The sequence below is a fragment of the Centrocercus urophasianus genome, unplaced genomic scaffold, assembly GCF_019232065.1.
Source record: "Centrocercus urophasianus isolate 14NV4802_14NV808 unplaced genomic scaffold, USGS_Curo_1.0 seq_56, whole genome shotgun sequence".
Taxonomy (NCBI): domain Eukaryota; kingdom Metazoa; phylum Chordata; class Aves; order Galliformes; family Phasianidae; genus Centrocercus; species Centrocercus urophasianus.
In genome coordinates, this window is record NW_024885155.1 from 57,089 (window position 1) to 68,313 (window position 11,225).

Consider the following 11,225-nt stretch of genomic DNA (forward strand, 5'->3'; position numbering starts at 1 on the left):
CCTTCCCATACCTTACTTTACCTTCCCTTTCTTTCCTCTTTCCCTTTCCCCTCTCCTTCCCCTTCCCCTTTCCCTTCCCTTTTTCTAACACAAAACCTGTTACCTTTCCTCTCTGCAAACCCACATCTGCTCACCCTGCAGCCTCGATGCTCCCAGGTGAAATTCCAGAGATTTGCCTACAGCTGGGCCACAAAACAGCTCAAATCTGATGTTTTAGAGTGTTAATACAGCCCTGAGGACAAAGGGGGAGGGAAGGGATTTCCTGATATGCAATGGCTGCGGGAAAACCCAGACCCAAAAAAAAAAAATGCCGTAGAAAACAAAAAACTCCATCTCCCTGATACATCTGATGTTGTGTTGCTGAGAGCAGGGAATTCAGGGTGCTTTCAGAAGGATTTCCAGCAGCATCCCCCCCTGCCATCCAGCCAGCACCCAGGAGGAGGAGCATGAAGTATATCTGAGCAGCAGCAGGGGTGAAGCAAACCCATTGCAACAACCTGCAGCAGTCAGCGTGCACTGCTGAGTGCAATCGGTGCCCCTGGAGCACCCCGGGGTGGCGTGGGGAGCAACGCTGAGCCTCAAGCTTCCTTTAAGCTCACCGTGACATTGGTGAATGTGTTTTGAAAGCATCTCTTCCTGCACGTAGAGGCCATGGCCAGCACGGGGGGAGCACAGGATGGGGTTTGGGAGTGTTCACAGAGCCCCCAGCAGTGCCAGGAGATGGAAACGGAGCCCTGCAAGCCCCCACCGCTGCCAGGAAAAGCTTGGAGGTAACAAACTGCTCTGCAAACATCTCCCCAAATTCACTTCCCGGCTGCAACCCGCTTAGAATGCTCCAGCCCAAAGTGTTGCACCGCAGTGAGACTTGTGGTTGCAGCAGGGCAATATCGTTCCCCGGGGGGTAGGGAGGCAAATCTGGGCTGAAGTCTGATGATGCTGGAAGCAGAAACCGGTGGGTTTTGAGAAAGTCAGCGTTGTTTCAGTACCGTTCATAGCAGCAGGTTTGGAGGTGCAGGTTTGCACCAAGTCTGGACAGAATGGGGAAGTGCAGCCCCATGGGTGGCCCCTTCTCACTGCTCCCCGCTCAGCGTTTGTGTGCTTCCCTCTTTGTGCACAGACTTCTGGATCCCCCTGATCCAAGATCCCAGATCCAGATCCAAGATCAGAGCCCAAGTCCCTGCTTGGGCTGGGAAGGAAGTTTTCCCGCTCTCACTCCACCCCCCCCCCCATCCCCATCCACCTTGGGGCCACCAACCAGGGACCAGCGGGGCAGACCAGGGGTGCACCCCATCCTGCAAACACCCACCAGCATGCAAAGGCCCCATCAACTTCCACCAGCAGAACAGGGCGTGCAGTCACAGGGAACCCAAACTCCCTGCTTTTCACAAAAGCACGCAGACACGGCCTCCCTGTCCACTGCTTCCCCTTTTTCTTTACTCTCTGGAGCCGACAGCGGAAGCCCTTGGGGGGCCGTGTGCTGACTCTCAGCTCTGTGCAGGGCCATGGCACGCGCCCGCTGTGCCAGCCTGGACCTGGGGGGCTCTATAGCAAACGCCCCCGTGTTGGACACCCTGGAGGAGCACCCACCTCAGACTCCCACCTCAGCCCTCATCTACAGCAACGTGGGTGAGTGACAGCCCGGCATCCAGCCAGAGGGGTGGAGGGGTGCTCAGCACTGGGTTTTGTGTGTGTCTCTGAGGGGAATAACATGGGGTGAATAATTTCTCTCTCCACAGGAGAGCTGCGTGCCCACCTCGTCCCCACCAAGGCCAGCCGAGGGGATGGAGCCAGGAGAGCCCCCCCGCAGCCCAGCCATGACCCCCTGCCTCCCCCCTTGCCCCAAAAGCGGCTGCAGCGAGCTGAGTCCCTCCCTGAGCCAGGCACATGGCAGCCCTACCACCGAGACCCCCCGCCACGACTCGGCAGCCCTTGTCCTCAACACAAGGACGTGGCACCCAGAAAGCCCCTGATCAAATCACAGAGCCTGGGGGACACCCGGGGGGTTGTTCTGATGCCCAACCTGGCTGATCTGACATTTGGGACAGGGGACGCGGTGCTGGGCCCGATCCTACAAGGTCTGGAGGACCGGACAGGGCTGTGTGAGGCCATGGTGGGCTGCCACACTGCTGGCCTGGCCCGGCTCTGTGCCCACGCCATGGAGGGGCTGATGGGGTCCTGGGGGGGGCTGCAGGCCAAGCTGGCAGGGCAGGGCTGGGCTGCGCTCAGGGTGCTGCAGCAGGAGCCATGTTGCCAGAGCGGGGATGCCTGGTATTACCGTGTGGGGGTCACCTTTAGGAAAGAACAGCTGGAGCTCGCAGCCAAGGTAAGGGGGGTTGGGACAGCAGGAGGGGGCTGCAGGCAGAGGGAGCCCTGGGTGGGTGAGTAGGATGGACGGCAATTGGGTGGTTCCTCTTTGGCACCCACTTCTTCATTTGCAAAACAAAGTGGTGCTGAAGGCTCTTGCACATCCAAGGGAGCAAAGGTCCAAGGATGACACAGCTGGGGAAGGTGCACAAAGCCTCGAGGGGGAGCAGACGTGGAGCAGGGCTGGGTGTCCTGACAGTGTGGGGTGAGAGGCAGCACAGCAGCTTTGCAGCTTGGCTGGGGCTGACCCCCCTCTTTATACCCTGCTTCTTCATAGAATCACAGAATGGTTTGAGTTGAAAGGGACACTGAAAGGCCATCTGGTCTCACCCTCTGCACTGAACAGGGACACCCACAGCTCCATCAGGCATTCAAAGCCCTATCATTCAACCTTGGGTGTCTGCAGGGATGGGACATCCCTGTCTGGACAACCGGTGCCAGTGTCTCCCCACCCTTATCGTAGAAAACTTCTTTCTCATATCCAATCTGATTTCATGCTCCAAGCTGTCTCAGCAAGCACCAAAGGGCGCAGGGGAGCCCATGCCCTGTGCATGGGTAGGAGCTGCACATGGGTAGGAGCTGCATGATGGCCTGGCTCAGGACAGGTTCCGTCCCAGCACATCTGCCCCTTCCCCATCTCTCCTTGCAGGTCCTCAAGCCAGGCTGCTGCAGCACGGAGATGCAGAGCTCCCTTGGATCACACTGCAGCATCCAGCGCATCATCAGCCGCTTCACCGACCGCCTCCCAGGGGCGTTGGTGCTCCCAGGTCACCCCGGTGAGCAGGGACTGTCCCCAGGCTGCCCTGCTGTTCCCCGTGTCCTGCAGGTCCTCCTTTGCCCAGATGTGCCCTACCAGACCCTGGCAGGCTTTGTGGAGAGCTCCCGTGCACTGCATAGGAGCAGCCCTGGGCACTATGAACGCCTGGCGTGCCTCCTGCTCCTGCAGCTGTGCACAGGGCTGGAGCACCTCAGGGTGCAGAATGTGGGGCAGGGTGACATCTGCTCTGAGAACCTGTTGTTGGTGCAGTGCCCGTGTCCCCCTAGCAGCCAGCGGGACAAGGAGGGGTCCGTGGGGCTGTCCCTTCCAAGGCTGCTCATCAGCAACTTCTTCAAGGTGAAAGATAAGACCAGGCCTTGTTCCACCAGCCAAGAGTGGGACTGGACCAAGGGGTCTGCTGCTCTCCCCACCCCGATGGCAGATGAGCTGAACGTAGGCATGCTGATCTATAAGATCTTGCATGTGGATATCTCTCTGGAAAATGCTTTGGATCTGAGAAGAAATCAGCTTCCTGCAATCCCCTCCCTGTCCATCTATTCCACGGGTCTCAAGCATTTGACCACGCTGCTTCTCCACCGAGATCCATGCAAGAGGGTCTCCATCAAGGAAGCCAGGCACATCCTGCAGGTCCTGCTCTGGGGGCCTCGCCAGGAGCTCTTTGCTAAGAGCAGGAAGACGCTGGCCCTGCTCCAGAGCTGGCTGGAGATGAAGAGAGCATTGCTGCTGCTGAAGTTGGCTGAGAAGGCGGCTGGAGGGAGCCCTGGCCTCGAGGACTGGCTGTGCTGCCAGTTCTTTGTGGAGGCCACCGAGCACATGCTCTACCAAGTCACCCAGACTCTTTACAAGCCATAAAGACCAACCTACTCAGAAGGTTCCCCTTCAAAGCCAAGAGCCCACGGAGGCTCCAGCTCTCATCTCCCCAACTAAAGCTGGTCTTGGCTAGGAAAACTCATTTCCAAATCTGAAACTGCTCCCACACAGCACACAAACAGACCTAAGCAAGTAAGGACCAAACTCTCAGCACAGTACCTTGGCTGCCACGATGCAGATGTGTTTTTGCATCCTCAGCTGATTTTTGCTCAGTGGTTTGAATCCAGCTTATCAGAGCCTCTCAGCAAAGATAGCTGGATGGAAGGCACAGGATGAAGCAGCAGCTCAGCAGCTCATTGCCCTGAGTTAAAGCGAATAAAGCTCAGACTTTTCCCAAAAATCCCTCCTCCTGCACGGCTGCTGTCATTGTTTTAAATAACAATACGAAACAATACATTGTTGCTCACTAAAGACACACTTATGGGAGGAGAAAAGCAACAGATCATACAGCCACGTCCTTTTTAGGAACAGCTTGTGGCACAGTCACAAATAGAAATGACATTCAGAGGAGGAAATAAAGCAGCCACACAGCTTCAATAAAACCCAGAGCTGAACCTCTTAAATTCTGCTCCTTTCTATGCTTTCTTACAGTGCTATGCACCCTGGGGATCTAACGTGGGAGGATCACGAAGCTGAAGTTCACTGCTCTGTGGCGATGAGCTGGAGCTGCAGTGAGCACTTGGTGGGTTTGTGGCTGCTGGGAGATGCTTGCAGGTCTGTAAGAGACCCATCCGGGGTCCTACCAGGAGCCAGCAACCAGCACATCCCGTGCATTGCATAGTGATACCTCAAGGTGCATGGGATGTGCAGAAGTCCACGTGAGAAAGACAGAAATTTGATCAACCCAAAGGCCTGGCTGCAGCACGTGGGATGGCAGAGAGGGATTGGCACACCGGGGGCACAAGTCCATTGCACGCAGCACTGGGCTGCACAGCACCTCCTCCCCTCAAACAGGGCTTGCTGGGAAGCACTGCTCACTCGTGGGCAAGATGCTTCCATCTGACTCAGGCTGTGACTCAGCTGGGAGCAGTGCTGCACACAGCCACATAACCACACCTGTCCAGGGCAGTGCAAAGCGACCCGTCTCAAGGACACACTGCACATGCAGTCATTCACCTCAGACCCCAACCCGGCCTGCACAGAGGGCGGGGTGTCATGCAAGGCCCTGCTTGGGAAGCTGGTATAATTATTAACTGAGTAATTATTAATCTGCTCACAGCTATCAGCTGACAGCAGAGCAGTTGCTGCAGGCTGTGTGCACAGGGAGAAAAATGCTCCCAGTCAGCAGGTTCCTGCCCTGTCCCCTTGGTGTGCTGCTTCCCCAGGGCGCTGCTTTCTTCCAGCCCACCATGGAAGCATGCTCCATCCCCATCCATTTTCATGGCCATGGGCTCAGGGCCGTACCCAGCTGAAATCACAGACCTTTCCTGCGAGCATCCCTGCCCCGAACATCTCCCAAAGCAAAGCAGCACTGGAAGTGAGACAAAAGACGGCCAGGTCCTTTGGATCAGAGATGAGAAGAAATGGAGATAAGCAAGCTCCTTGCCCAAACACAACTCACACAGCCCTCTCCCAAAGCCAGCATTCTCCCAGTCAGAGCCTTTGGGCCAGAACCACATAGAGGCATTGCCCTGCGTCCTGTAGTATCATGCATGGCTACAAGATGGCAGTAAGAGCCCTGGCAGCACAGCCTGCTTGGGCTTTTCACCATGAAAAAATAAAGAAAAACAAACTGCTCTGAATGCCCATTCCAGCCCCAGACTGGCCGGATCCTGCACTGCTGCCACTTGCATCCCCAGTTCTGGCTTCCACCTGACCACCACCATCAGCAAACCTCTCCCCTTTTGCTAAGTGGCTCAGAATACCCACGGTCAGCAGGTGTGTAGGGAACCACAGCCTCAGAGCAGAGCTTGGGCTCTGTGTTGGCACACCCTGCAGAAAGCAGGCAGCAGCAGCGCAGCTGCAGCACATGGGAGGAAAAGAGATTCCCTCTAGAGAACCCTCTTAGCAATTTCAGGCCTTTGCCAACTTGGTGGGGAAAAGCAGAAACATCCTCTCCCCCTCCACTCCATCTCCCTCATCCTTCTGTTTTGCTGCTGGCAAGTTCACAGCTCTCCCAAAAAACAATACAGGAAGAGCAGGATTACAAGGCTGCAAGCACTCAGCAGGGGGAAAGAGGGTGAGCTGCTGCTGCACAGGGTCCACCAGGACGCAAGGAGCACACACTGCAGGTGGGAAGGGTTTGTGTAAGCACCCAAAGCTCATTAAACAGACCATAAGAACGCTCACCCTTAGCAACACCGCTAATTTAACAGGCTCTCCGAGAAGACAGTGCCACAACCTTCCGTCGCTTTGTGCTGCAGCAGGAGTTTCCACTGCAGGATGTGCTGCCTGCTGCTTTGAGCAGAGCTGGAAGGCTGGCAGTTCGATGCACCCCATGCAATTGCTGAATTGTTTAGCCCAGCACAGCTGCCCAGGTGTCACCCCACACAGCAGACCCCTGTGATCCATTTATACAGCCCAACACATGAGCTTTCCTAAGCCCAAGTGCTGCAGACATCAAGGCAGGGGTACAACGCGTTCTGTAATGACGTGCTTGGATTTACACCAACTCACAGCATGAACAAGGAAACGTTTCAAACCCAGTAAGATAACCTTGCACCCAACACACAAACCATCCCAGCAATTCACTGCTACGCATTTTATAGGCAGTTTGATTGGATCAGATGGTACAAAACAACCCTATAAAGCTGCAGATATAAGCACTAAAAAAAAAGAAAGTGAAATATGCTTTCAAGTTCAGCCCCTCTGGAGACTTACCTCTGTAGTGAACAGCCTCAGTGCCAGCATTGGTAATTCTAGCAATTAATGCAAGCAATTAATTAATGTAATGCAAACACTTTTTTCCTGCAGTTGAGTACTGCAGGCATTAAACAGCTGAGGCTCTACAAACACGCATTACTCAACTCCAGCCCTTCTCCTCACACTTCAACCCCAATCAGTTTCACCACATCTGCAGCTCCTGTTAAGGAGGCCGCCTGGATTCGGTCACAGCAGCTTAGCAAGTGCCACAAGCCTTCCTAGATCATGAGTGCACACAAGCACAGGACTCCACTGCTAGCACTAACAGCCTCCAGAGCTACAAGTGTGCATTTGATACTCTGAGACACCTGAACCTCATGGCATGTGCAAGCTGTGCTTCTCAGCATTTCACTTGTGACTGTAACCAGCAGACGCCCCAAGTATCCTATGAAACATTGATAGAGCAGGGATCCGGGGATCACAATTACCAGTGAAATGGATAATCTGCTAATTATTTCAATAAAAGCAGGCTTTTCCTGGACTGCAAGTCCTGTCAGATCATCACCTCGAGTTCCCATCGAGCCACAAGTGATCCAAAGCCTTTCCCTACCTGAAATAGCTGGGACAGTTGCAGAGGCACCTCTTCAGAGTGCAAGTCTTAAACAGCTTAAAACCAGCAATAAAAAGTAAAATATAAATTTTTATTTAGAATTAAAGCAAATACTTCAGTATCACAAACACAATATTAAACTTCAAGAAATATACTGCTAATTTGGAGGGAGCATTTATTTTTGCACAACCACAACATGCGCACAAATCCAGAAAAAGATGTGGAGTCTGAAATTTTCAACATCTCACCACCAGAGCAGTTGGTCACAACGTTTCATACAAAGTTACATATACTGTAATAGATGTTGACAAAATTTCTACAGAATCATCTTTATAGACAACAAGAAAGCTCTAAGAGGCAAACATTGCAATCTATTCTTCTTCTGATGAGTCTCTCTCAAACGTGTAGGCCATGAAGCAAGCATCTGGTCTCTTGGGGACAAGGGGATGCCCTGGTCTCACAATCTCAAAGCCCAAAAAGCTGAAAGTACGGAGCAATGCAGCTAGGAAAAAAAAAAGGAAGACATTTCATCACGTGATTCTGTAACAGAAGCTGAAGTATCCATCAAAACCAACTTCAGGTATTGCATCAGCCTTTTAATGCTGAGTTCACACCTACCTCTATCATCTCTGTTCTTGTGGAAACAAATGAACACATGATCAACTTGAAGCTGTTCTTCAGCAAACTCCAGAAGAACTGCAAAACTGTGAGACAAACACAGGGCACTGAGTGCACACAGGCAAGCACTTCCCTCAGATGTAAGGAGCAAGGCCCTGTGAAACCATCCTCGCTCGTTGTAAGCAGAAGTGAAAGTCAGGGGCTGAAGACTGGCACCAGCAAGAAACACCAAGCCAAGGTTCAAACATGGGGCACAAATCTAAGTCATCGTTACACCAAATTTCTGAAGGGAGAACTGCAGAGACAGACTGAGAATGAGGCTTGTTTTCAGTGGATAAAGGCAGCCATCGCTACCAGGAGCCCAGTTTGCCATCACAGATCTTTTAGTTGGTTCTGGCTGACAGAACAGGCAGAGGATGACCTTAAACCATTTGATGCTCTCTTACGTGAGTGCCACCAAGTAACCAGACTTCCAATTTTAGAGAAATGGAAAAGAACAGTACAGTGTTGCAGACCTTCAAGACAATTTATACTGAAGTTGCATTTTATTGCACCCACCTGTCCTTGCTCCCTTCAGGCAGAGCACCACTGGGTATTTCAATATAGAGGTTGTTGTTGTTCAGCACTGCTCTCCAACTAATGTGTTTGGCATCTGTAAGCCTTGACTGGACATTCAGAATTCTTGTCCTGTTATTAGATGTTAGTTCTTCTGTCACATTCAGCCGATTATCCTGCAGAATTAAGAATCGCAACATTACTGCCAGTTCATTCTGGAGACAGGTTAACTTCCATGGAAAGGTTTAAGGCAAAAGAGCCCTCCCACCAACCAGAGAGAGCCGCTAAACAACACTCATACTCACCGAATAAAATAAATTAGCTGAAAGATTGTGATCCCTCTGACTATTCCCTCGCCCACCTGGGATCTTCAGGGGTGGGTGAGGGACATCAGGAGCACCACCGAGGCCCCGGACCCAGGTTACTACAGCAATTGAAGGGAACCCTGGAACTAGAGAAGGATCACAGTCAGAGGGAAGCAAGCGTTAAGAGTCATGAAAATTCTAAGTTTTATAAGCGTTAGATGGCAGTGTTTTTTGATTTTGTTTTCTTAAATAAACCTAGATCAAGGGAACTCCTCCTGCTGCAACCTGGTTGGTAGCAAGACACAGGAACATCCAGGCCAGGCACAGAACATCACCTAAAGTCCAGAGCCAGAAGCACCAGAAAGGCATCACTGGAGTATCTGGATGGAAACATTAGTTTGGAGGGTGAAAATACTCTCAGTTTTTATTTCCTGTATTTGCTGTATGTTTGACCCAATCTCAAGAAAGGAACCATTTCACTATTGCGTACGGATGCCACAGACCCCATTTTCTTCCCCATCTTGATCTCTAAGAGATCACAACTGGCCCAGCAAGCTAGAGATCCTTTTCCTTACATACAAGATATGTAGCCTTAATTACATTAGAATTTTGCATCAGTGCTTTTAGCTTGAGATCAGATAAGATAGCATTATCTGTGAGACTGTCTCAAGAGCTTCTACAATGCAAAGCTCAGAAAGCAAGCTCTGCTTTCAATGCAAATCCAAATATCCGAAAAATCTAAGAGCCTTCCTGACTTTTAGAGCCTTCTTACATCACTCAGCCACGCCGTGGTACTTTGGGTGAAGGATGTTCTATCGAGACATGAACATTTCTTGTACACACGCTGAGTTCCATCCCATCCATCAGGCTGCATCACTGTGAGCAAGCCTTTACTGTACAAACAGCAGAAGCTGTGCCTGGCCCCTCCCTCTGCACCATCCCTCACCCTGCAGGCTCACTCTTGAGTTGCGTCATCTCAGCAGATGCAGCAATCGAGGCCCTTAGGGAAATTTTCACAATCGTCCTGTCTGTGAGTGCCAGCAGCCATTTGCAAATCAGAATAAACACGTACAAAATAATCCACCATTTTGCACAGTTCACACAAGTTTAATTTTTTTTTCTTTCTTTTTTTTTTTTTTTTAAACGAGCTTGCTTGACATCTGTGATGAATAATCCATACTGTAAAGGCAATGAATGGCCTTATAGGTCTAATATTATATGCTGGAAGCATTAGTAAGCACGGCAGCTATAAAGTTATTAAGGTAAATGTAAATGATAATTTGCTCAATCTCAATTAAATAAGGGTTCAATCCACTATTTTAGGACCTCTGGAATACTTTAATAGCAGCCTTACTTCTGAATCACTGCAGATCCCTGTACTCCTCACCAGCCTCAAAATAAGCCCTTGAACAAACCTGGGCAGCACTAACCCTTTGTGACCTCACCTTTCACCCCCAAGTATACAACAAAGGCTGTTCACACCTTGCAATTCTGTGTTTTAGTGATGCTCGGGCACATCTACTCCGGTTGAAAAAAAAAACCAAACATTATCACCATTCTAAAGGATAAAAACAGCTTTTGGTGACGTTGTGGAGTTGCTCTCCATCCTGAACCAGCTGCATCCATCGCTTCCCACACAGAGGGCACAGCGATGCTCCTCAGCCTCCACCTCCTAACACCACTCAGCCCAAAGCTCCGCATCCCCAACATCTGCCGGCATTATTTAATCCCCGCTCGACTTTTAAACTACCAGCTCCCATAACGCTCTGCTTTGGGCTCAGCGCCCTCGATTCGTCGTTCTCCAGGAGACCTGCGCTTACATAAGGGGACAACAGCTCGCACTGCATCGCAATGCATCTCCCATCTCCGTCAGGCCCGGTTCCTTTTCCCTGCGGTGCCCCCCGCCCATCCCCCCCTCCCCCTCCCCCCTTCACCCCCCAGCAAACGTGGCACCGAGCCGCGTGGGGCGGGGATGGGGGAGGCGATGCGTGGGGGTGTAACCGCGTTACACGGGCAGCCTTCAGACGTCGAAATAAATACATTTTTCTTTATTGCCTTTTTGTCGTTGTTGTCTTTTTTTGTGGTGTTTGTTGGTTTTTTTTTTTTTTTCCCCCTTTTGCCCCCCCCCCCCCCCCCCCTAGGGTTGGGGGGGGGGGGAGGGGTGCTGTGGGGCGGGTGGGGGCGGGGCGGTGCTGCGGCCTCCTCACTCATACAAGGCAAGGGAGGGGGGGCGGGTGGGGAAAAGGAGGAAAAAAAAAAAAAACCAACAAAAACCCCAAAAAAAGACAACAACGACAAAAAGGCAATAAAGAAAAATGTATTT

General features: G+C 51.6%; 2 protein-coding genes across 2 annotated transcripts in view; one reads left to right on the plus strand and one right to left on the minus strand.

Annotated features, from left to right (window-relative positions):
* Nucleotides 1–1,472: 1,472 nt before the first annotated feature.
* On the plus strand, nt 1,473–4,553 carry PEAK3 (PEAK family member 3). The gene is made up of 3 exons (XM_042835999.1): nt 1,473–1,626; nt 1,737–2,323; nt 3,014–4,553. The coding sequence occupies exons 1-3, from the start codon at nt 1,503–1,505 to the stop codon at nt 3,992–3,994; spliced, it is 1,692 nt and encodes a 563-aa protein (XP_042691933.1). The 5' UTR covers nt 1,473–1,502; the 3' UTR covers nt 3,995–4,553.
* A 2,941-nt stretch (nt 4,554–7,494) lies between these two features.
* OAZ1 (ornithine decarboxylase antizyme 1) overlaps nt 7,495–11,225 on the minus strand; it is a 4,091-nt gene continuing 360 nt past the window's right edge. Inside the window, 5 exon segments of the mRNA XM_042836001.1 lie at nt 7,495–7,926; nt 8,043–8,128; nt 8,601–8,773; nt 8,903–8,989; nt 8,991–9,048. Coding sequence (XP_042691935.1) covers nt 7,796–7,926; nt 8,043–8,128; nt 8,601–8,773; nt 8,903–8,989; nt 8,991–9,048 — 535 coding nt within the window. The 3' untranslated portion in view covers nt 7,495–7,795.

Bases quoted from the DNA above. Each gene is read 5' to 3' on its own strand.
- PEAK3 (XM_042835999.1), top strand. From the start codon at position 1,503: ATGGCACGCGCCCGCTGTGCCAGCCTGGACCTGGGGGGCTCTATAGCA. The intron at 1,627-1,736 runs GTGAGTGACAGC...CTCTCTCCACAG, and splicing joins CCTCATCTACAGCAACGTGG to GAGAGCTGCGTGCCCACCTC. The intron at 2,324-3,013 runs GTAAGGGGGGTT...CTCTCCTTGCAG, and splicing joins AGCTGGAGCTCGCAGCCAAG to GTCCTCAAGCCAGGCTGCTG.